The sequence below is a fragment of the Henningerozyma blattae genome, chromosome 1 (assembly GCF_000315915.1).
Source record: "Henningerozyma blattae CBS 6284 chromosome 1, complete genome".
Taxonomy (NCBI): domain Eukaryota; kingdom Fungi; phylum Ascomycota; class Saccharomycetes; order Saccharomycetales; family Saccharomycetaceae; genus Henningerozyma; species Henningerozyma blattae.
Genome location: NC_020185.1, coordinates 2,263,011 through 2,285,921, shown reverse-complemented (window position 1 = coordinate 2,285,921; position 22,911 = coordinate 2,263,011). Strand labels below are relative to the sequence as shown.

The 22,911-nt window shown below is 32.4% G+C and overlaps 11 protein-coding genes across 11 annotated transcripts; 5 read left to right on the top strand and 6 right to left on the bottom strand.

Annotated features, from left to right (window-relative positions):
• Positions 1-398: 398 nt before the first annotated feature.
• MRPL20 (mitochondrial 54S ribosomal protein mL58) lies at positions 399-1,028 on the bottom strand (the record flags this gene model as incomplete). Its single annotated transcript, XM_004178182.1, has 1 exon — positions 399-1,028. One exon carries the CDS (start codon positions 1,026-1,028, stop codon positions 399-401), a length of 630 nt encoding a protein of 209 aa, XP_004178230.1.
• A 383-nt stretch (positions 1,029-1,411) lies between these two features.
• OMA1 (metalloendopeptidase) lies at positions 1,412-2,461 on the bottom strand (the record flags this gene model as incomplete). The annotated part of the gene is made up of 1 exon (XM_004178181.1): positions 1,412-2,461. The coding sequence occupies one exon, from the start codon at positions 2,459-2,461 to the stop codon at positions 1,412-1,414; it is 1,050 nt and encodes a 349-aa protein (XP_004178229.1).
• A 234-nt stretch (positions 2,462-2,695) lies between these two features.
• RTS2 (Rts2p) lies at positions 2,696-3,454 on the top strand (the record flags this gene model as incomplete). Its single annotated transcript, XM_004178180.1, has 1 exon — positions 2,696-3,454. The coding sequence occupies one exon, from the start codon at positions 2,696-2,698 to the stop codon at positions 3,452-3,454; it is 759 nt and encodes a 252-aa protein (XP_004178228.1).
• A 135-nt stretch (positions 3,455-3,589) lies between these two features.
• TVP38 (Tvp38p) lies at positions 3,590-4,543 on the bottom strand (the record flags this gene model as incomplete). Its single annotated transcript, XM_004178179.1, has 1 exon — positions 3,590-4,543. One exon carries the CDS (start codon positions 4,541-4,543, stop codon positions 3,590-3,592), a length of 954 nt encoding a protein of 317 aa, XP_004178227.1.
• Positions 4,544-5,142: 599 nt separating this feature from the next.
• Positions 5,143-5,835, top strand: BUD21 (Bud21p; the record flags this gene model as incomplete). Its single annotated transcript, XM_004178178.1, has 1 exon — positions 5,143-5,835. One exon carries the CDS (start codon positions 5,143-5,145, stop codon positions 5,833-5,835), a length of 693 nt encoding a protein of 230 aa, XP_004178226.1.
• Positions 5,836-6,147: 312 nt separating this feature from the next.
• On the bottom strand, positions 6,148-7,152 carry ATX2 (Mn(2+) transporter ATX2; the record flags this gene model as incomplete). The annotated part of the gene is made up of 1 exon (XM_004178177.1): positions 6,148-7,152. One exon carries the CDS (start codon positions 7,150-7,152, stop codon positions 6,148-6,150), a length of 1,005 nt encoding a protein of 334 aa, XP_004178225.1.
• A 326-nt stretch (positions 7,153-7,478) lies between these two features.
• Positions 7,479-9,659, top strand: DIA2 (DNA-binding SCF ubiquitin ligase subunit DIA2; the record flags this gene model as incomplete). The annotated part of the gene is made up of 1 exon (XM_004178176.1): positions 7,479-9,659. One exon carries the CDS (start codon positions 7,479-7,481, stop codon positions 9,657-9,659), a length of 2,181 nt encoding a protein of 726 aa, XP_004178224.1.
• Positions 9,660-9,807: 148 nt separating this feature from the next.
• TGL4 (triacylglycerol lipase) lies at positions 9,808-12,924 on the bottom strand (the record flags this gene model as incomplete). The annotated part of the gene is made up of 1 exon (XM_004178175.1): positions 9,808-12,924. The coding sequence occupies one exon, from the start codon at positions 12,922-12,924 to the stop codon at positions 9,808-9,810; it is 3,117 nt and encodes a 1,038-aa protein (XP_004178223.1).
• A 1,250-nt stretch (positions 12,925-14,174) lies between these two features.
• Positions 14,175-17,600, top strand: PXL1 (Pxl1p; the record flags this gene model as incomplete). The annotated part of the gene is made up of 1 exon (XM_004178174.1): positions 14,175-17,600. One exon carries the CDS (start codon positions 14,175-14,177, stop codon positions 17,598-17,600), a length of 3,426 nt encoding a protein of 1,141 aa, XP_004178222.1.
• A 1,086-nt stretch (positions 17,601-18,686) lies between these two features.
• On the top strand, positions 18,687-20,351 carry WHI5 (transcriptional repressor WHI5; the record flags this gene model as incomplete). The annotated part of the gene is made up of 1 exon (XM_004178173.1): positions 18,687-20,351. One exon carries the CDS (start codon positions 18,687-18,689, stop codon positions 20,349-20,351), a length of 1,665 nt encoding a protein of 554 aa, XP_004178221.1.
• A 585-nt stretch (positions 20,352-20,936) lies between these two features.
• On the bottom strand, positions 20,937-22,058 carry SRP40 (Srp40p; the record flags this gene model as incomplete). The annotated part of the gene is made up of 1 exon (XM_004178172.1): positions 20,937-22,058. One exon carries the CDS (start codon positions 22,056-22,058, stop codon positions 20,937-20,939), a length of 1,122 nt encoding a protein of 373 aa, XP_004178220.1.
• Positions 22,059-22,911: the final 853 nt, after the last annotated feature.

Below are 22,911 nucleotides of genomic sequence, written 5' to 3'. Positions count from 1 at the left end.
AAAGCGATGACGAAGAGTGCATTGTATGGCATGTTAATTCTACTTAGATAGAAAAAAAATAACTATTCATAATGTGCTGGTTCTTTATCTGTAGAATAAGCCACGTTTTATGACAACACAAAAAAATAATATTGTTTTTTTCAATTGAGCTTCTCAGATTGTACTTGATATAATTTTATATGAATTAATTAATTTAATTTGGTATAAACGTATTTATATACTTATTTACAAAGACTGTCGTGACTAGTAGTACTATAGTTGTTGTTAATTATATAAATATCTTGAACACCTAAGAACCATATCCGAAGATTTTTATATACATGAAAATTGTTCTTAAGAATTTAATGTACGTAATCTAATACAACAATAGCTTACGAATTGATGATTGTAAATAATTTTTAAGCTCTATACCACAATTCTTTTCTTTTCTTCCTATCGTCTCTTGCAATTGCTCTCTTTGGATGGAAACGATTCTTTATTAGCTTCAATCTACGATCCATTTCAGTCAGTCTTTCCTTTGAAGCACTCGAAACTAATGAAATAAACAATGGTGAAACATCAAATTGTTTAGCCAAAACTTTTCTGGTATACTTTTCAGGATCTGACGCCCTTAACTTCTTGATTTCTTCGATTTGTTCAGGCATTAAATGGTATGTTTTCCCCTCAGGGCGAGAAGAGCTCTTACTTAGTAAAACTGATGGAGCATCTGAGACATTTAAACGATCGTTTTGTCTGATTTGCTCAGCGAATTTTCTTCTTGGGTCATTGGGAGGCAGGAACGCTAATGGGATTGTTTCACTATTAATAGATCCTGTTGATGATGAGGGAGCTGGATCAAAATATAGACCTGGGGTGTTTCTTTTTTTTAAGTAACCTTTATAGTTCGATGCTGAAGTTCTGGGGTTATATATAGTTTTAGGTCCTTTGAGTTTAGGTATTTCATTAATGTTTTGTGATTTCTTAATACTAGATGCAGCCTTGTTTTGCACTGAAACTGTTGTTCTGAGTCCTCTAACACATTTCCACATTGCTGATTCCTAGCTAAGTCACGATTCCTTTGGGGTTTTCTGCTAGTTAATATTCACAGAACTTATAGTTCGATATGTATCTCTACAACTTTAATGAATTATTTTAATATTATATATTATATATAACCTTATTTTCTATTCCGTTAGCTGAAGTCTCCGAGCACATTAACAGCGTCTAAGATATTCTACATAAAAAAATACAACCTAAAAAAATAGCTCTAAATTTTGTAATTCTATTGAATATTGGTACGGTTCAGTTATACAATTTTGCTGTGTGATTCTAATTACAAGAGTTGAGGCTAATTTCCATTTTATGGAGACAACGATACTAATGCCAAGAAGATGTATCATAGACTATAAATGCCAATATTAAAAGGAATCGTTCAGTTCCAAGCCAAATATGCAGGTTCAATGATCCCTCCGGTAAATGAGTCTCTGAATCCCTGATAAAATGAGTTTGGAACATTACAATCCGATTGTTCGTATAATGATCTTGCCTGTGACATCCAGTTCTGCATATTAACGATTCTTTTCTCACTTGTAGGATGAGTACTTAAAAATTCTACATTACGCATTCCTAATCCACTTCTTCTTTCATACTGAGTCATCCTTTGCCAAAGTCTAACGGCCTCTTCAGGATGAAAGCAGGCTCTTGCCATAATCATTAGTCCTATATAATCAGCTTCAGTCTCCATTTGTCTGGAAGCAGGCATTCGTAGCAAGCCATCCATTAGTATATTATTAAAAGACCCAGTACCTGTTATTGAATATAATAATACGCCTAGCAATGTATATATTGGTGCTTTGGACAAATTTTCTGAAGTATGTCTTGCTAACTGATGAGCAAATTCATGTGACAAAACGGTAGCTATGCCATCATCATTTCCACAGATCCTCAACATCTCACTAAATATAAATACTTTACCCCCTGGTAGAACGAATGCATTAGGAGGAGCTCTTGAATCGTTTATAACGTGGATTTTCCAATCAATACCATCTAGCTGAGATCGATCTACTGTTTCTTCCTTATAGGATGCTTCTACGATTTTATGAAATATCTTCTCAACCTTTTTAGTAGTAGGATGATTCTGTGGAAGCATCGTTCCTCTTGTTTCATTTAGCATAGACTTATACGTATAATTTGAAATTTTCATTTCAAGCCACGATGAAATCCAAATGAATCTTCTTCTTCCTGTTACAGGTGCTTTTTCTTGATTTAAAATATAAAATATACCTGTGGCACCAATAATAAGTGCTAATCTATTACGCTTCTTTGGATCATTGATATAATTTGTAATAGAAAATTGATGCCTATTGTTAAATCTATTGTAGGAACTTTGATTATAGCATTGTATATTTACACGTTGAAAAAGAAATTTATTATTATTTCTGATTATATTCTTTGAGATATTAAAAGAGAGTGTTTTAAACATTAATTTTTGAATAAAAGTAGTAAATATTGAAGTTATAGATAGGATTTATGTATCAAGGTATTATTTATTATCTAACTTTACTTACTATTTTTTGACGGTTAGGATTAAAAAACGCTAACCCACGAAATAAAAACTGCGATGAGCTAGCTTATCAGTTTTTCATTACAGGAATTAAAGTTAGTGAACATTAAAATTAAGAAAAGAGGAATAATTAAAAGAAAATTTGACTGAAGTATGGGTAAGGCAGAGTTTGGAACAGCCAAGTATATCAGCAAACAATTAAAAGCTAGAGGTCTTCAAAAGCTTCGATATTATTGCCAAGTATGTAAAAAGCAATGTAGGGATGAAAATGGGTTTAAATCACACATCCGGTCACCTCATCATTTGAAGATGATATCCAACGTGAATGAGACTGATATTCAAGAGTATACACAATTATTCGAAAAGGATTTTCTTCGGTTGCTAAGAACTTCTCATGGTGAAAAGAAAATCGAAGCAAACAAATTTTATAATGAATTCATTCAAGATAAAGATCATATACACATGAACTCTACTACATTTACTTCTCTTACGAAATTTATACAGCACTTAGAAAAGACAGGCAAAATACAGATACATGTTGATAAAGCAAGCGTTAATGACGGAGAATTGGTTGGGAATAATATTGATATGGGGCAAAGTTTAATAAGTTATATCGATCGATCTCAAAATGCTATTGAGCATAATGAAAAAATAAGAGCATTAGAAAATGGTCAAAAGACAGAACAAGAAATAAAACATATCTTACTCAAACAGCAGATAGAGAGGGCAAAAAAACAGGAACTAGAAGATAAACTTGACGGAGATGTATCTAAAAATAACGATGTACCTGAAGAGGAATTTAATGGCAAGATATCAATAAATTTAAATTCCAGTAGCAAAACCTCCGATACAAACACTCAGAATAAAGTGAAGAAACAAAAAAGAAAGAAGAAAAATGTTTTTAAATCATGATAAACAGTAGATAGGTTGATATATTGTATTAACAAATCGATAAAAATATAACAATATTAATATATATGCATATTTAAGTCAATAGACCGCCTAATGTACAAAAATATAGATGAGATGTGCAATTATTTGAAACTTTTAAATATCAAAATCTTCGTCAATGGTTGGAGTTTCAAGGTCTTGAGTATCATTACGTTGTAATTGAATGTATTTCTTCTGAGTTTTATAATATAATATCCAAGCAGTTAAGCTTAAAATTATAACAGTAACTACTATACTTATTAAATCAAATAGCTTAGACCCAGCTGTTGTACCATCTTCACCCATATTTTTAATTCTCGAGCCAATAAATAAATAAATAAATAATTTTGGACTTGTTAAAATATTTGCAATTGTAAAATTCTTGATTGAGACGCCATATACGGCAGCAATGGCTCCATTGGTTAAAGAGTAAGGGAATGGGCATAGTCTTAGAAGCGCTAGTATCCAGTAACTGTTATTTTGTTGTAAAATCATTGCTAGGGCTTCAAATTTTCTATTCACTTTAATTAGACTTTCGGCTTTTGAATGAAGAAGCCTTTGGAAGACTGTGAATGCAGCAACAGAGCCAAGGATTGATCCTGAAGCTAAGATAATCCAGCCATGCAACGTAACACCATATATTAAGCCAGTACTTGTAGAAAGCATTGAATATCCAATCATTGGAGGAAACCCAACACAAAAAATTAAAAAAAATAAAACAAATTGGGTTAACCAATTTGCCCGTAATTCGTTAGACATTTCCACTAATTTGTGTAATATTGTTTTATGGAAAATTAATACCAGGATAGCCAATACGAATGTTACAAAACCAAAAATGCATATAGCAATTTGCTGAATCTTCGGAAGGTTCTTGTAATGATCTAATATTTGATCCAATCGCGTTCTAAGATTATAGATCATTCGTTGCTTTGGAGTCATATTATATATATCTAAAAAGTTTTCTTCTTCTCGTCCACCATTGTGATTAGTATCATTAAATCTAGAGTCAAAATCATTGAAATCGTATGAATTTCTTTCTAAATTAGAAGACACTCTTGTAGGTATCGGCATCTTATGTTTGGGATCGTATATATTGGGATCAATTCACAAAGGTTGCTTTTTTTCGTTCGAGCTAGTTACTTTTGATGAGTTGTAAATATATTTTTATCGTATGAGTCATACATTTAAATATCAGATCCTTATAGTAGCAGATATATTGTATTTATATATCAAATTGTTTTCAGAACGATAACCTGAAATTTTTCAATTTCACTCTTTACGAAGACCTTTTTCATAACTGGGGCAAGAATTCGATCTTCGGGGTTTTCAGTTAGACCAATGATATACTTATTACATACACGAAACTTAAAAGATCAGGGCGCTACTAATCCAAGATAAAGTAGTATTAACTGTTAAACTTATTCAGTGATATTTTTAGAAGCTATTTAAAATTACTATGATCTGATTAACTATGAGGGATATTTTAGCTTCAAGAACTTAAAAAAAGTGTAAGGAAAAATTCACGTGACTGCTGATAAATTTTCAAACTATGGTTTATTGTGCGATGAGATGAGATACATATTTTATCTCATATAATTCAAGAAAAGACTTTTTAAAAACCATTTAAAATTGCTTGTGAAAAGATATACCCATCACTAGAACAAAATAATATGGCAAATTCAACACACAAAAAATTTGGGGATGAAGATGGCTCGGATAGTGCTGAATATGTCACAGCACCAACATCAAGTTCTTCTAATACAAATAGGCCAACATTCTTGAGTGACTCTGAAAGTGATGATGATGAGGCTCCAGAAGAAGAAGGTATGGATTCTGCTAAAAAACTATTAGACGATGAATTACAAGTAAGACAAAAGGCAGCCAAATTAGAACAAGATTTATTGAAGGAGAGAAGACGTAAGCAAGATGCAATTTTTAAAAAGCAGCAAATCGAGAAGAAACAAGCATTGGAGGAAAAAGCCCGCGAAGAATTGAAAGAAGAACAAATTGAAGAGGATGATGTTGATGAAGAGCTCGAGGCCTTGCCAGAAGAATTCTTGAATAAAATAGAAGAGCAAAAGCAATTAGCTGAAAATGATATTCCTTCTCAAACATCACAACATATTAACTTCAATGATCTAGACGAATCTCAATATCTTTCACAAGAGATTAATACCCAATTAAAAAAGAAGAAGAAGAAAACTTTAAGCAAATTAAGAGCAACTACTGCCAAGAGAGGCCCTGTGACAGTTTCTGTTTTATCTTCGGTTGATAATTTTACCAAAATGGCACCCAAGAAAGAACATTTAATTATGAGCAAAAAAGAGAAATGGTTAAAAAGAAGTTCAATTAAGAGGAAATAGTAGAATTTAATTATTCTGTAATATAAAGTCATAAATGTCGGCATACTGGCCGATCACTATCAACATCGCATTAATTGTTTGGTACTTTTTTACCAAATTTACAATCGAATATTTGGTTAGTCTATTTCTCTTCTTTGGTAGGCATTCTTATTTTATCTATATTTAAAAAAATCTATATTTGCATATATGTACTACATTAATTTGTAATTTTTAAAACAATGGTTTAATAATTGTTGGGTATATTCATTTTATATCATATTCTATCATACAGAAGAAGCACATGGGATACATTAGAATATACATACTTTTAGATTAATCTTCAGAAATGACAAAGGAGATGATTAGTGGAATTATTACACCAATTAAGATGTACACAGATTCATCGTATTTTAATAGTTTTGAGTTGTTATTAGATGAAGATTGAATAGTTTCATGGTTACCATCTGTATCTTCAAAATTGAGGTCTATTGGTGGAATAGGTGTGGCATTTCTACTATTCGTTGATTGACTCTCAACTTTATCATATTGTACTGCATTTTCATTACTTGATATCTGGGAATGATCGTGTTCATCCCCACCTACAAATGCGGTAAATGAGGCATATAACAAACTACCACCGCTCATTAGTAATAAATTCCCACATATAACTTCCATGGTAGATGAATCAGATAAATTGAAACAGGAAACTACAACATAGCCTAGCGGTGTAGATAATGCAAATGCAAATAGATTTGATAGAATTTCCCATTTTGGTAGCTTCTGTTTGGATATCATTAAACTTGATAATGATAATGTGGCAGGTATTTTATGAATCACGATAGCAATTAATAAGACAAATAGTAAAGCCCCATTACCTGTAGTAGTACCAAGGGCAATACCATCTGAGAGCCCATGTATAAAAAGAGCAAATACTACGTTATTTCTCAAGATACATAAAAATGGAACTTTTGGATATCTAATTAAGTCCTTCAAAGAGTTTATTCTTGAGGCTTCTTCAAAACGAGAATCTAGGGTTCCCCTTTTCATTATTAGCTGGACTATTCTATCCAGTAAGTAAACACCAATAAAGCCAACTAATAGATTCAGGCCCACATTACCGTCATGCTCAACACAGGCTTTAATACCTTCAGGAATAACTAGCATGAATGAAGTACCTAAAAGCATACCAATCCCAAATTGAGATAGCATATATATGTATTTATCACTATTTTTATTTGAATTATGGCCTAGCCAATACAAGGGTATAATTCCTACTGCAAACGTTGCCACTAGTAGTAGGATAGCTAGTAATATTATACTTCCAAATTTCGCTGACATTTTTACCTACTATTCTTCTAAAGGAACATATAGCAAAAAGAATGGAAAATTATGCTCAAGAGTTCAAACAATGCTTAATTTTATAGCACTGTATTGGAATATCGTAAATGTTTTGGTTTTCCATTTTTTCTAATTCTTTCTCAGCTTATTAAGAATTTATCGTTTTCGGTTATATTGCACTTATTTTCCAATTAAAATAATTTGGCGATAATTTCGAAGGCTTATCCAAAATTTGGAAATATCAGAAAAGTAAAGGTGGCAGAGTTTTCAGATTTTTATAGCTTGCACGACATATATGTATGTGCTGATTTTTATTAAGTGATTAAATGAATGCAGCAAATTCTGGAGATGATACCGTTATTGAAAAGGCTATTGAATTAGGAACGAATTTTTTCAAAAATGAGAACTATCAAGACGCTAGAAAACTATTTGAAAAAGCTGTTAAATTAGTTAGAAGTTATGAACAACCGCGGATTATACAGCTTCGTATTGCAGCAAATTTACCTATCACTCCATTAAATTCAGATGGCAAGCTCTACCACCCTAGATACATTAAATTACTGGATAACCTAGCAGCTTGCTGGGAGAAGGTTGGTGAAGTTAGCAAAGCTATCAGGGTATCCAAAAAGATGATTGAGAGTGAACCTTATAACATGAAAGGGTATATTCGATCAGCGAGACTCTGGTTAAAGATGAGAGATGAAAAGATGGCCTACATTGTTTACAAAAATGCTATTTTAAAGGCTAAAGAGGGGCGTCAGCAGCGTAATATATCATATCATAAAGATACCCTCACTTTCATATACGATCAACGGCAGCTTTTGAGAAATAAGCTTGATGCAGATCAAACGAAACTTAAAGAAAATTCAGAATATTCTAAGAACCCCTTGAAGAGAATTGTTATTGATCCAATAGAGGAATATTCTGAGCTCAATAAGAAGAAAGCAAAGTTATCGATTTTAGCAACTCAGCAAACATCTACAGCTTCCAATAATGAAACAAAAAGTCTGGATTTTTTACTATTGTTCCCGTCTGAAATATCTGTCAAGATACTGAAATATCTCCCAGCAAAAGATTTATTATCATTTTCCACGGTTTCGCGATATTGGAATTTGTTTATTACATTAAATTCCCAATTATTTACGACTTTAAACCTAAATTCTGTGAGACTACGACAAATCACTATGTTTTGTAAATTTTTTAATAAATTGAAACTTACTGAAAGGGACTTTATAGAAGGAAGGAGAAAATTGGTACTTGACTCTGTTAAACTATCCGCTAAAGCAACGTCGGAAGAAAAGAAAATTTTACAAACCTTTATTAATTATTCCCAATGGTTTTCTATTAAAAAATTGGTATTATCTTTTCCTAATCTAACAACTACGGATTTTTATAAATATATGAAAGAAAATCCAGCACTTTTTGATAATGTTAGCCAATTATCGTTATTATCTGCGTTGAGAGTTGATAGATTCGATGAAATAGCGTATTTATCGCTGTTTCCTAAATTATGGAAGCTTGAGTTGTTAATAAACAAGGCGGTTGAGCCAATAGATGCAGGTTTTTCGTCAGCTAATTCTTTCCACCTTCCAAGAAATTGGGGAAAGAGTTTAGAATCAATAGTCATGTGCTATAAGGTTCGGAAAATGAATAACCCTTCTCTATTCATAGAAATAGTTAAATGTAATCTGGCCTCTTTGAGGAAGATTTGTCTTACAGGTATTGAGTTTCAACCTTCGGAAACTCAATTTGATTGGCTTGAATCTTTAGTAACCTTAGAAGAGCTATGGATTGAAAATAATAATAATTGCAGACTACAATATTTTTTACAATATATTTCAAGAAAATTTATTTTTAAAAATTTATTAAAATTAACAATTCGTGAAAATCATATATATCCTCCCATAACATTAGCTACATTGTTTAACTCAGAAAATCCAGGATATCCTTCTCAAAACGATACAATGTGCATGAAGGAAAATCTGAAAGCTTTAAAGCACATTGACTTCATGAATACTTCGATTAGTGGCGAAATAGTTCGTTTTATTAATAGTTTGTTAGAAACTCACTTAATTGAATATCTTAATATTGGCAAATGTATCAAACTAGGAGAAAATGCATTGCATACACAGGAACGATTAGTATTCCCCAACTTAATTGAATATATGCTTCCAATTAGTCATCTTACATTCAATTCTGATTCATTTGTCACAGACACTACCATGAGATTATTTGGAGAACAAGCAGCTTTCTTGAATGAACTTCAAGTTTTAGATCTATCACATAATGGATACCTAACAGGGGTTGGTGTTTATGATTTTTTAAAAGCAATGTACAACGAATTTCAAAGACCTTTTAAGCATTTAATAGTTAATGGTTGTCCAAAAATATCACATGAGACAATTAATTCTTTGAAGGGGAATAAATTTGTTGAGAAAATCGAATGTAATTATGACCTGGAAAAATGGGAAGTATTTGGAAAAAATTCTTTTAATTATAATTTTTAAACTTTAGAATATATGTACTTAATAATTATGATAATCAATGGAAGTAAATTTCGTTAATTTACAAAACTATGTATGCATACGTATTTTATGATAAATAGCTATATATAGTACAAAAGATGAAGATAATGAATTAAAATAAAAAGGTGAACTAAAATGTGCAATTGGCTTTGTTTGGTGTTACTGGAGAATATTTATCTCCTACTTCTTCTTCGTCAGCTGTTGATTCGTTTAACTGTGGATTTTCAAATCTATAAGGTGCCAAGTTTAAGCTTGAAGAAGTAATATTGGTATTAATATTTAAAGGTTTATTTCTCTTTATTGGTTCTTCGACAATAATTGCCGGATCTGGAATATGCATATTGAGGGATCTTGAACTTGCATTTTCATCGTTCAATTCTCCATAATAAATAGTATTGCTTCTAGTTCTGGCTTTTAACGGAGTTGTGGTGGTTTTAGCATTATTTGTCTGAGCTGATTTTTGAGCCTGTAAACTATAACTTCTAAATCTATTATTCCTCCTTAAAATTGGTGATTGAGGTGGATAAGTATAAGAGGAGTATCTTGGTGTAGTAGAAAGATGAGGAATCGGTGATCTTCTTTCTCGTAAAGGACTACTGCTTGCTGGTTTTGTCATATCTTTTAAAGGATAAACCATATCATTCATAATTTTACCCTTGTATGATGGAGCTTGTAATCTCTTTGTTTGTCTACCTAGTCTAAATGAAGATGGAGATGTTAATTTCCTACTTCTTGATGATCTACTGGAACTTACAAGTTGTTGCTGATGATATAGTTTAGTAGGTGATGAATAGGAAGTCAAATCAGATTGCATTCTTTTACGATGTATACTAGAAGACGAAGAGTCACTATCTGCATGTAAGCCTTCTGCATGTTGAATAGCATCCAATAATCTATTATTTGGTGAGGAGAATTTTTCTGGTAATAATAACATTGATTTCTTATTATGTGGCTCGATTAAATTATCATCTAAGACGACAGGAGAGATTTCATCTTTTTCAGAATTATCCCTAGTATTATTTTTATTGATACTATTATGCTTATGAATTGGTTTTATGAGTCCCAACGAAGGATTAAATAATTGAAGAGGATTCTTAATTGATCTTGACATGACAACTTTCCCTCTTAAATAGGAGATTGCCTTATCCAATGCGATTTCTTGATAACAATGGTTTTGAATTAGATATAATTTTGGCCAGGTAGCCCTTGCACCATATGTTGATTCATATAGGAGGAACCCTTTTGTTGGATTAATTAATAGACTATTCAGTCTAAGTAGCATTTTCATTTCTGGTAAAATGGTTATATCACCCGAATATTGTTGGGCCAAAACAGATCTTAGTTTGGTTAAAAGTTTTTTACTTATCCCTAACTCACAACCAAGTTCTAAATAATGCATAATTTCTTCAGATATGAAATTTGAAACCTTGGATATGTTACTTTTCAATCTTGCATTAAATTCATATTGAACATCACCGCCTACACAAGATAATGACATTTTCAAAAATGGGAATACATGTAAGTTAACTTGACATGCAATAATATGATCGATATTAAACATTTCAGATAATCTAGTAATTGGTAAATCATTATCAACAGATCCGTCTACAAATTTTACTGAAGTACTACCTTCCCATTCTCTTTTTTCACCAGTATGAGGATCTTTTTCATATAAAGGAGTTGAAGGAAATATACCTGGAACAGAACAAGAAGCACAAACTGCAGACCAAATCATAACATTTGGAGCAGTTAAGTTATTTAATAACCTTGGTTGTTCAAATAATGACATTGGAGAAACTGTAACGTTTAAGATCCTACCAGATCTATTATATGCTTCTCTGAAAGTCAAATCACCTAAAAAACTTCGCATAGTTTTAATTAAATGTTTATTATCGAACCAAGTACCATCTTGGAAAAATCTGGAAATCTTTATTAATAGATTTTCACTATCACTTTTTTCAGTGTCGTCTGTAAAAATATTAAATTCCATATCTAAAACCTGTCTTAATAAGCCTGGAATCTCTTCTGTTTGATGTACACATAAAATACTTGCTACAATGGCACCAGCACTACTACCACTAATAACTCTTGGTAATAAATCTTGTTCAAACAATGCCGCCAAGACACCGATATGGAAAAGTCCGAAAGTACCACCACCACTTAATACTAGAGCAGTTCTGCCAATATTTCTTCTTGTTTGTTGCAATACAGTTAATAAATATTCTGTATCTAGATTAGAATCATTTAATAATGCGTCTAGAGCGTTTGTAGATTCATGCATATAATCATCTATAATTTTTTTAGTACCGACATGAGATTGTCTATACAAATTCAAATTACCCATATTACCAATATTTCTAACCCATTTGGTTCTTAATAAGCATAATAATTTCATATATTGTTTGGTTTCTCTTAAATGGATCATCTCTAGAGTTATATCTTTAACCAATTGATAATCATATAAATCAGATTCTTCTTCATATTTCCAATCTTCTTTGCCCGTCAGATGATCCAATTGTAAACTAATTTCCTTCCATTCATTATACGAAGTGATTTCATATCTTTTTTTCAACAACTCCTTTATCTTCTGCTGTTTTAATCTATTTGATTGAAATTCAGTGATAGCCATGGAAATAGAATTCCAGCCAGGTATAGAAGTTGCCATCATCTTTGTAATCCTTTTAATTGGCAAATAATTGATGTATTTAGTTATACGACTTAGAGATCCGTTATCCTTTGGAAAATCATTATCCGGAACTATAGTCTCTGTATCCGAAATACAATTTTCTTTAATATTCGATTTGCTCATTGGGGTAAGATCATTCAGTTCCGTGTTACTAGGAACATTGTTAGCATTATTACTTATTGCTTTCGGAGTACGAATATCTGTTTCAGTAACCATTATAGCAGCCGGAGTAGGAGTATTGGTTTTTGTATTGATAACTGTACTTATCGTTGTATTTGATAGTTCATCATTTGAATCGTTTGTATCTTGTAAATCTTGTAATAGTAAAGTCTTGAGATTATTTTTTTCTTTTAAGCTATTTTCAAACCCGATAAAGAAATGCTCATCCGTATTGATAGTATTTGTGTCTTTATCTATATGATCTTGAGCTGCAATATAATCGCGATATGTAGGTTTGAAGAACCAATTGTGCTCTGTTACGTCTAGTAGTGCTTTATAATACTCCAGAATCAAATGTTCTGTAGCACAAAAGGGAGCCTCTTGGCTAGCTGTTGTAACCATATAAAAAGAATGAAAAAAATAGTAGTAATTATGGGGGAAAAAAGGAAAGAAAATGTAGTTGCCTTGCTAAAAAAATAAAAAAATAAAAAAAATAAAAAAAAAACGTACTATCACACACAGCAAAATTATTTTAATGTTATTGAGGTCCACAGACTACTTGAATGTTATCAATTGAGTAAATTTTTAATTGTCAATGGACTCATCGAAGCCTTTTTGTTAAATATTTTATTCTAAAAGTTATATATCTTGCCTCACAATCCCTTCGCATTATGCTCTGTACATTAGATGCCCCTGGAAGTAGAGAATGTGCTGGTGTTTGGTAATGAGAAGTGGGACTAAAAGAACCCAGCAATTTTCCCCATGTTTCCGGAGTCTTTCACGGGTCGCAGGTCACGGGTTATGGGTTACGGGTGTTTTATTTTTTATTTTGGGGTTTCGCGGGATCTCGATTTGGCGGGACAGGAAATTTCCAAAAAAAAAGAACGGAAAATAGATTCTTTGGAAAATCAGAAAAGGGAAATTTATCTAATGAAAAACGGAAATAAAGTTGTGGAAAACGGAAAATGGGGTATGAGAAACGGAAAGTAAATGTGAAAAAAGGTAAATTGAAATTTCTCGAATTGTACCTCTTTGGGGTCATCAATTTTATTTTTTTTCAGTTTACAGCGTGTATTGAGACACGAAATTAAAGTTCTAAGAACAGTAGGAAAAGACGAAGAAGAACCACGAAATTGCAGCAAAAAAAAAATAAATAATTAAAACTAAATCTATAATTAGTGGGACACAATATTCTAAGGCAGCGGGTAACGATGCATTGACGTAGTTTTGCTGTGTTATTGGTTATTTCCAGAATGAGCGTATTGTCTTGGTGAATCGCTTTGCAATGTGCGGCGTGCTGAGAAATCGAACGATGATGTTGATGTTGATATTTATATATTAAGAATCTAATTTGGTATTGATTTTGGTCTATTTACTCTTGGCTATTTGTAGATCTGACATTTTTTTAGCTCTTGTTCTCTTTTTTCGATTTGTTTATTATTTCATTTATTTATTTTAGTCCCTCATTGAACGTATAAAATTGTATTGACATCTTTTTCGGAAACTATACTAATATATATTGTTACAATAGTGTTGGAAGATTAATTAATAATCATCGAGGAAGATAAAAAGTCATAAATAACTGGCCCATCGTTATTTTTTTAATTTTTAATAACATAAAGCTTTCAATTAAAACATAGCCAACACATATAATGAATTCGATGTATGGGTCACCATTCCCCAAGTTAAATCCCAAAGTTCGTTACAGAACTGCCTTGGAAAGAGCTGGTTTCGATGTCAATTTCAATGGCGAATTACCACGTCAAAATAATAACAATAATAATGGGAATATTTCTCCACCAACTATTTCCCATCTATCTAATAATAGTAGCAACCTTAAAGATCAATCGATGTTGAGGACTCAAAGTAATAATATAGCTACAGACATGAATAGGTATAATAATCCAAGACAGAGAAACGGTAATGCTAATAATACAAATAATAATGGCTCATTCAACAAATTATCTAATAATAGATCTACACCTACTTTATCCAATAATAAATCTCATTCACCTTCGAATAATAACGTTCCACCTTTACCAAGACCAAATCAAAAAAATATTAATATGGGACAAAATCCATTTGGTAACGTTTCTTCAAGTTCATTATTGACTAATTCTACTTTTTATACAGTACAAACACATAGCAAGAGTGATGATGTTATCTCTATGATTAATGATAAATTGGATAGATCTGAGTATTCGTTAAGACAAGAAATTACAAGTAGTAACAAGAATATTATTAGTCCCACCGAATCTGATAGGGAAAGAGATAAGACATTTAATGATTTATCAAGCAAGAGATCAGGGTCTATATCCAATTTTAGCATCAATCAAACAGAACCTTTGGAAAGAGATCAAGAACATGAACATAATAAGGCATCATCTATTCATGTCCATAGTTCTTATTCCAATCATTCTTTTGATCGTATATCCAATAGAACAAATTCAATAAGTAATGCTTCTTTAAGAACAAATAACCAAATGCATAGCCAATCACCCACATCTATTCCATCTTCTAAATCTTTTGGTAATAATCATTCATCATTATCGTCATCATCTGTAGCAGCCAATGATCATGCACAATCACAAAGTCTCAATTCCACTGGTACTCATGCACATTCAAACTTATCAGATCCTTCATTTGGGTTCCATCGTGATGCTAATAAATATGATAATATTAAAAGTCCCATTTCTGATGATAATAGTTTGAACTTCCAACCTGCGGAACAATTAAATTCTGAACCAATTAGAGAGTTGGAATCTGCAAGGGAAATAGAACCCAGTAGAGAATTAAATTTTGAACCTGAAATGGGATTAAACATTAAATCTGATAAACATTCAAACGCATCATCATCGGGTACAAGACATGACGCTGATGAAGATTTAAACTTCGAACCAAATGAAAGTTTGAATGCTAGTTTAAATGCCAGTTTACGTGACAAATCCAAGGATAATTTAGCAAACCAATTTGAAAATGATATGAAAGAACATGAATTGATGGATCAATCCAAGAACTTATTTTCTAATGATTCTCCTAAAGGTAAATCTTCTCCACACAAATTGGATAATTCAATGAATGATGATATGGAACTTGATTTCACGCATGGGCCAATGACTGATTATGAGTATAACTTCAAAACAGTACAATCTACTCAACAAGAATTAGTTAAAGAATTAAAACAAAGTTTAAACATCGAATCTTCAGATATAAAACCTGTTGAATCTAATTCTTATTCGGATGAAGATGAAGAATATGAAAATGAAAATAATGAGAATGAAACCAGCAGAATGATGTTTGAAGAAAGTACAGATAGTACAGCCCCATTATCTATTAATACCAATGTTAAAAGAAATTTGCCATTGAATAACACAAATGAAAATAACTCATCTAATGCAAATGGCAATGATTCTAATAACGTGAAACAAAATGAATCTGTTGATGAAATCTTACCAACTCCTAACAAGCAAGTAGAAAAATTATTGGAACAATTTGCTACAGTATCATCATCAAGAGAAGAAACTTTGAATCCCGACGTGGAACCCGTTAAAAATGAGCCAGATACAAATTCACCAAATAAAGGAAGAAGATTAGGAGATACTAAAAAAGTCCCTAATTTAAAGAAATCTAGTGCATATTTATCGGGGTATCCAATTATTAGAAATCCATTAGAATATGATGCATCATTACCTTTACCAACATTTGATTCAAACGAATATAATAATGCAGATTCATTAAGTAAATCGACCACTATTAATTCTGCTGATGATAGTTTTGCTACTACACCTATTGTTAATAATTATAACGCATCAAAGGAAATAGCTAATAAGAAATTACAAGCTAAATTGAATGGTGCAGATGAAAATGAAAATGAGAATGAAAATGAAAATGAAAATGAGAATGAAAATGAAAATGAAAATGAAAATGAAAATGAAAATGCAATTAAAACTAATATTCCAGAAGCAGATATTAGTATTGATACAACTGCAATTCTAAACGCAAATGAAGAAAAGGCAGATATTAGTATTGATACAAGTGCCATTATTAATGCCAACGCTAATCAATCATTTGAATCTAATAATGGTACGAACTTGCCCAGTATTGTCATTGATACAAATACAAATGAAAATGAAAATAACACTTTGAAGATGGATGATGGTAATAATACAATCGGCAGTGAGAATAATTATCACAATAACACTATTATTACTAATGATACTAATAACAATACATTCACAAGTGATACGCCGATTTTTTACAAGTTTGAACATAAACATCCTCTTGAGCAATTTGATAATGAAGATTTGATTCAAAAAGGTGTCACTGGTAATGAAAATAGATATTCATTCAATCATACTCCACCTATTGGCACTTCAATGAATAATAAGGTAATGGAAACCCCACCAACAATTGAATCAGTACATTTATCACATAAAGTTAGTATTGACAATAGTGAACCATCAAGTCAATCTGTAACACCAAGTCGGAATTCATTACAAAGACAAATCAGTGAGCAGAACGTCAATATTGATACAAATCAATCTCATTCCACCACAGTGGAAGAAACTGAACAAGAGGAATTCAAATATCCACCAGGCCAAGGTCCATGTAGAGGATGTGGGTTAATAGTCGACACAAAACCCATCTTTTCCAAAAACGAAGGTGAATTATCGGGTCAATGGCACCGCCATTGTTTCAAATGTATCACCTGTGACCAGAGATTCAACAAAAAGATTCCTTGCTACATCTTAAACGATCAACCATACTGCAAACAACATTACCATGAAAAAAACGGCAGTCTTTGCCAAGTATGTAATAAGCCAATCGAGGGAGAATGTCTTGAGAATGACAACAAAGAACGGTTCCATGTGGATTGTTTGATCTGTTTTATCTGTCACAATCCTATCCGTAACGACTATTACCTATTCAACACTGAAGTGCCAATCTGTGACAAGCATGACTTGGAATCATTGGTAAGAACTGGACTCGATGGTATTTTCCAGGACACTGATAACGGTGAACTCAACACGGTAACCAAGAGACGCACAAGACTAATCAATTTCGACGAAACTCAATAGACACTAGATAGCATGTATATACATGTACAGTCGTGCACTCGCACGCACCAACGTATATCCCCGTCACCCCTTCTCCCTTCCTTTGCTTTGTCTCTCAATCCCCTGACTCCCCCGCCCTTTATATACTTTTTTTTCATTTCACCCCTATGTATTCTCTATATCCCTTTTTTTTCACCTCACCTAGGACGCGACGCGTCACGACCTACCAGCCAGCCCGACGCGTCGCGTGCCCCTGCTGTCCCTGAGTCACTGTCAGCGCGTTTTGCCTGACACGGCACCGGTTCCTAGCTCCCGAATTAGAGCTCCGGCTGCCTATGTGTTCACGTCGGATATTTGCGGCTACCCCCATACCAGGTCCCAATACAAGCCTTTGGTAAGCCTGTGTAAGGTAAAGTTTGTGTAAGGTAAAGTTTGTGTAAGGTAGGACTATGTAAGGTAAAGCCTGTTTGGTGTCGCCTTGTAACTCAGTGTGTTCCAATACGGCCCAGCTTTCCCCAGAACGTCTTTGCTTATTCTAAATATTGTAATCCTGCTATTGGCTTCCTTCATTTCCTCCCCTCCTTTCTTACCTGATTGGGTTCTAATATTTATATTAAGACGAATGTTGGTCCATGCATTCGTTACGTGGATATTCGATTTTTTTATTTTTTTTCATTTATATTTCAAAATCCCAATTACAAATCGCCATCCTCTTAATCCCACGCTTCTTACGTCCTACTTCTACTTCTATTCCTCCTCTTAGTTCATACTTGGTTTCTTTATCGTTCGTCTTGAAGGTCGCCTTGTGTCTCCTAGATCTAGCTGTTCCTTCTGCCAATATAATACTGGTACCAAATAAAAATAGAGCAAAAAATATAATCAGAAAAAAAGCGCAAAAAAGCAAAATACAAGCAAACTTATTTCTCTAAACTGTCGTGTATCATTAATTTGTATAACACGCATTCTAGCCCTTCTATTGCCCCAGCTCATTATCTCACCCCACTCCTTTAATAATCACGATTACTCAAATAAAAAATAACAATAAAAAGAAATAAAAGTAAAAAAAAAGTCAAATAGAAAAAAAACGCGTAAAGCTTGGAAAATAATATGAACGACGTTATGATAAAACCCACATCTACTCCCTCTAATCCTGTCACCATGGATGGTCAGTTATCAATGAATGATAAACTTTCAGATAAAGAAGATAGTTTTGATAAATTATCTTCAACTACTACCAAGAGTAGTACAGACTTGGATATATCGCCAGATATCAAAGTCTTATCAACACATGCAGATTCACATTTGAATACTACTTCTACTCCAACATCTATTCCTTTATCACCAACTTCCAAACCTACTCATTTCAAATTAAATTCTCCAACCACACCGAAAGGTAGAAGAAATTCAGATTTCTTATTTTCCCCAGGTTCCAACATTCTTCTAAAATCGCCACGTTCTAACGACGCTGATATGCCATCTAACCAGCAACACCATCAGCATCAGCATCAGTATCAACAACACCTGCATCCTCAGCAACAGCCGATAGATGGTATTTCAAAAAGTTTAAAGACACGATTAAATTATGCAATGTTGAAAGTTCAAAATGGTTGGGCTGATAAAACGCTACCAGAATTGACAGAAATTGATGAACTATTGAAAACTCAACAACAATCAATAAACGTGGCGGGATCTACAAGCAATCATACTTCAAAGCTATCTCCACCAAACTCGCAGTCAAATGTTTCTACTTCACCTTCTTCCAAAATTAATACTTCTTCCTTATCTCCTTTATCACAAAAGAGTAATGTTTGGACATCACCTTCTTCTAAGGCAAATAATTCTTCCACTTCTCCTTCCAATACTCTTATCTTCAAATCATCATTCCAATTTAATAATACTCAATCTTCACCAAAGCAGAAGAGGAAACCATATCAAGATCATATACGGTCTTCAAGTATACAAAGTTTGACAAATAATATAGATCATAATTTTAGGAAAATTTCATCTACAATCCCTTCAAACCAACCAGCTTTAATTAAACCTCAATATTTGGTCACAGAATATACGGATAATGAAATAGAAGAATCTTCAGCTCATGAAGCTTTCATCAAGGCAATGTCAAATTCCCCAATGAATAATAATAGTTTTACAAGGAGTAGAAATAATAGTATCTCTGCAGGTTATAACATGAATGGTCTAATGGAACAACATATACCGATGACTCCCCTAACTAGATCTCGTAAAAATAGTTTCCAACCATTAAATGATCCAGCAAATGAGTTCGAAGCTATAGAGACTTTGATGTCTTTAGCGTCTCCAAAGAGATCGAATTCCATTGTATCAACTTCTAGAACTCCGAAGAGATATATTAATAACTTGAATAATACAAGTGTTTTCTTACCACCTTTAACTTCACCTCAAGTTTTAAATACAAAATTGAGAACACCAAAATCATCTCTCATATCACCGCATAAAACTAACTTCCCTGGTGGAATCTCTAAAAAGCAAAGATCGTTATCAATGTCGAACCCTACTCCTTGTCATTCTGCAGGTTCTGCAGGTACGCCGACATTTAAGTTAGTATCTGATAGTTCAAAATTTAATAAATCAAGAAGATTCTCGGCAGCTCCAGCAATCAATAATGCTTTAAATAAAATTCCTACGATTCAAAATAAAAATATTAATACTAATGCTAATACTAATGCTAATGATAATGTTAATACTAATGATGATGATGATGAAGCAACAGATGAAGATATTTCTCTTAACTAATAATTATGAAAAGTGTTTATCTTTTCAATTATCAATATTCTAATTTCAATATTTCTTTCCGCATGAATCCGATTTTTTTTTGAATAAAATGCATTTTCATGATTGTATGACTTTGTAATATTTTATTTTTCTATAATTTTTATTCATTGTACAATATTTTTCCAAATATTTTATATTTTTCCCTATAAATATTACTTGGCATTTAATTTTTTGATTATATAATTTTCTAAACTAATTATATAATTTTGCAGATCAATTTTTTAATTATTTATTTTCTGACTCTATCTCCACTAGTTTTGGTAAATCCCGAACTTTTTTAAAAAAGAAAACTCTCTCATACTTCTAATTGTCTGTAATGTTGGCGGCTAAATAATATAAAAATATACAAAATTTTCTTTATAGATAATAAAAAATTTTTTTAAAAAAAGATACACTAAAATACATAAATCATTCTATCACTTGAGGTTAACTAACTAAAATACATTTAAATTCTTTTTTTCTCCGGAAAAAAATTAGGAGGGAAATTTTTGGAATAAATAATTGTTTTTTTATTATTATTATTATTAAAAGGAGATAACGTCAATATTAATCCAAAAATTTATAAGACCCAGTAGTTAAAGTGATAGAACCACCTCTGTATGAACCTCTCTTCATTTTATTTTTATTTTTTGTAAAATCTTTACCACGTACTCTACCTAATTTTTCATTGGCCATTTCACCCCAAGTACCAGCGGCACCTTTATATGTATTATCGGTCAATTCCCAAGCTTCGAATGAAATATTTTTTCTATTAATTCTTGAAAAATGTTTTCTTTCACCTTCTTTTACGGCTGCAGAATCTAATTCAGCAGAAATATCTAAACCTTTAGGAGTTTTGAATGCATCATCAGTTTTTGGCTTTTTAGTTTCTTTATTATCGTCATCATCATCTTCTTCACCTCTGACTCTCTTTGGAGATTCTTTTTCTTCATCATCGGATGATTCTGATGAAGAGCTAGAATCGCTGGAGCTAGAGCTAGAATCAGAATCAGAATCACTAGAACTTGATGAGGAACTAGAATCGGAATCACTGGAGGTAGAGCTAGAGCTAGAGCTAGAGCTAGAATCTGAATCTGAATCTGAATCTGAGTCGGAATCACTGGAACTAGAGCTTGATGAACTGGAAGATGAGTCAGAATCTGAGTCACTGGAAGATGAACTAGATGAAGAGCTAGAGTCTGAGTCTGAGTCACTAGAGCTAGAACTAGAACTGGAATCCGAGTCACTTGAGTTAGAATCACTTGAGCTAGAATCGCTGGAGCTAGAATCACTTGAGTTAGATTCTGAGTCTGATTTTTTCTCTTCAGTCTTTGGTTCTACATTTTCTTCTTTAGTTTTTTTCTTGGCATCGGAATCAGATTCACTATCGCTAGAACTTGAACTGGAGCTTGAGCTAGATGAAGATGAATCGCTGTCACTAGATGAAGATGAATCATTGCCACTAGAGCTACTTGAGCTAGAATCAGAGCTACTTGAACTAGAGCTAGAGCCAGAACTAGAGCTAGAGCTACTTGAGTCTGAGTCGCTAGAAGACGAGGAAGAGGAAGAGGAAGAAGAAGAAGAAGAAGAAGATGAGGATGATGAGGATGATGAGGAAGAGGAAGAAGATTGCTTTTCCAATTCCTTTTCTTTTTCACTTAACTTTGGTGGGTTAGCCTTGTTAGCCATTGTGATAATTTTTAGCGTAATTGTACTTTAAAAAAAAGCGCACTGAGTTTTTTTGCTTTTTTTAAGAGAAAAAGTTTTACTACAAACGTTTTAACAAGAATAAAAAAATATCAAGATATAAAATTGAAGTTAATGTACAATTGTTTATTAAGTGAATCTGAATTATTGCTATATGGAATCACTGTAAAACCTAAGATCGCATATGAGGAAGATTCAGTAGAAATTCATAGAGGAAATGAGCAATTGGATGGCGCATAGTGAGTCGAAAGCGATGAGCAAGGGATGATGGTTTGTTAGATATGCTTGTACTGAGAAGCAATGGGTTACAGCGTAGCGAGTGGGAAAGCAATGGTTATGATGAACAGTGTAAGAAGCAATGAGGTTTCGGACGCGCGTATATTAATTGTGATAAATTCCAAAATTTTCTTTAAAAATATTTAAAAAAATTTTTTAAAACTTAGAAAAAAAAAAAAAATAAAATAAAAATTTTTGAAAAAAAATTAAATTTTTGAAAAAGGAACCAAAAAAAAACGAACTTGTTTTTAAAGGTTTAAACATATCAGCATGTAAAACGCGAACCACCTAAAAGAGATCTTTTCACGAGAAATTCAAAAATAACACCGAAGATTCTTAGTTTCCATGTAAATTACCATTAGTATAATTAATTACAAAACAAGAACCATCACGTCTGTAAGTGTAAAACTTCGTAGAATGAATAAACAAACATACTCCAATACTTCAGGTCTTACTACTATCAAGAGAATTATAAATTAACAATGTCTTGAGAAGGAAAAGTTAGATAAGAGGATGTGAGGGCCCAGGAAATAATTACATAAAATGGCAAGAATCTAGT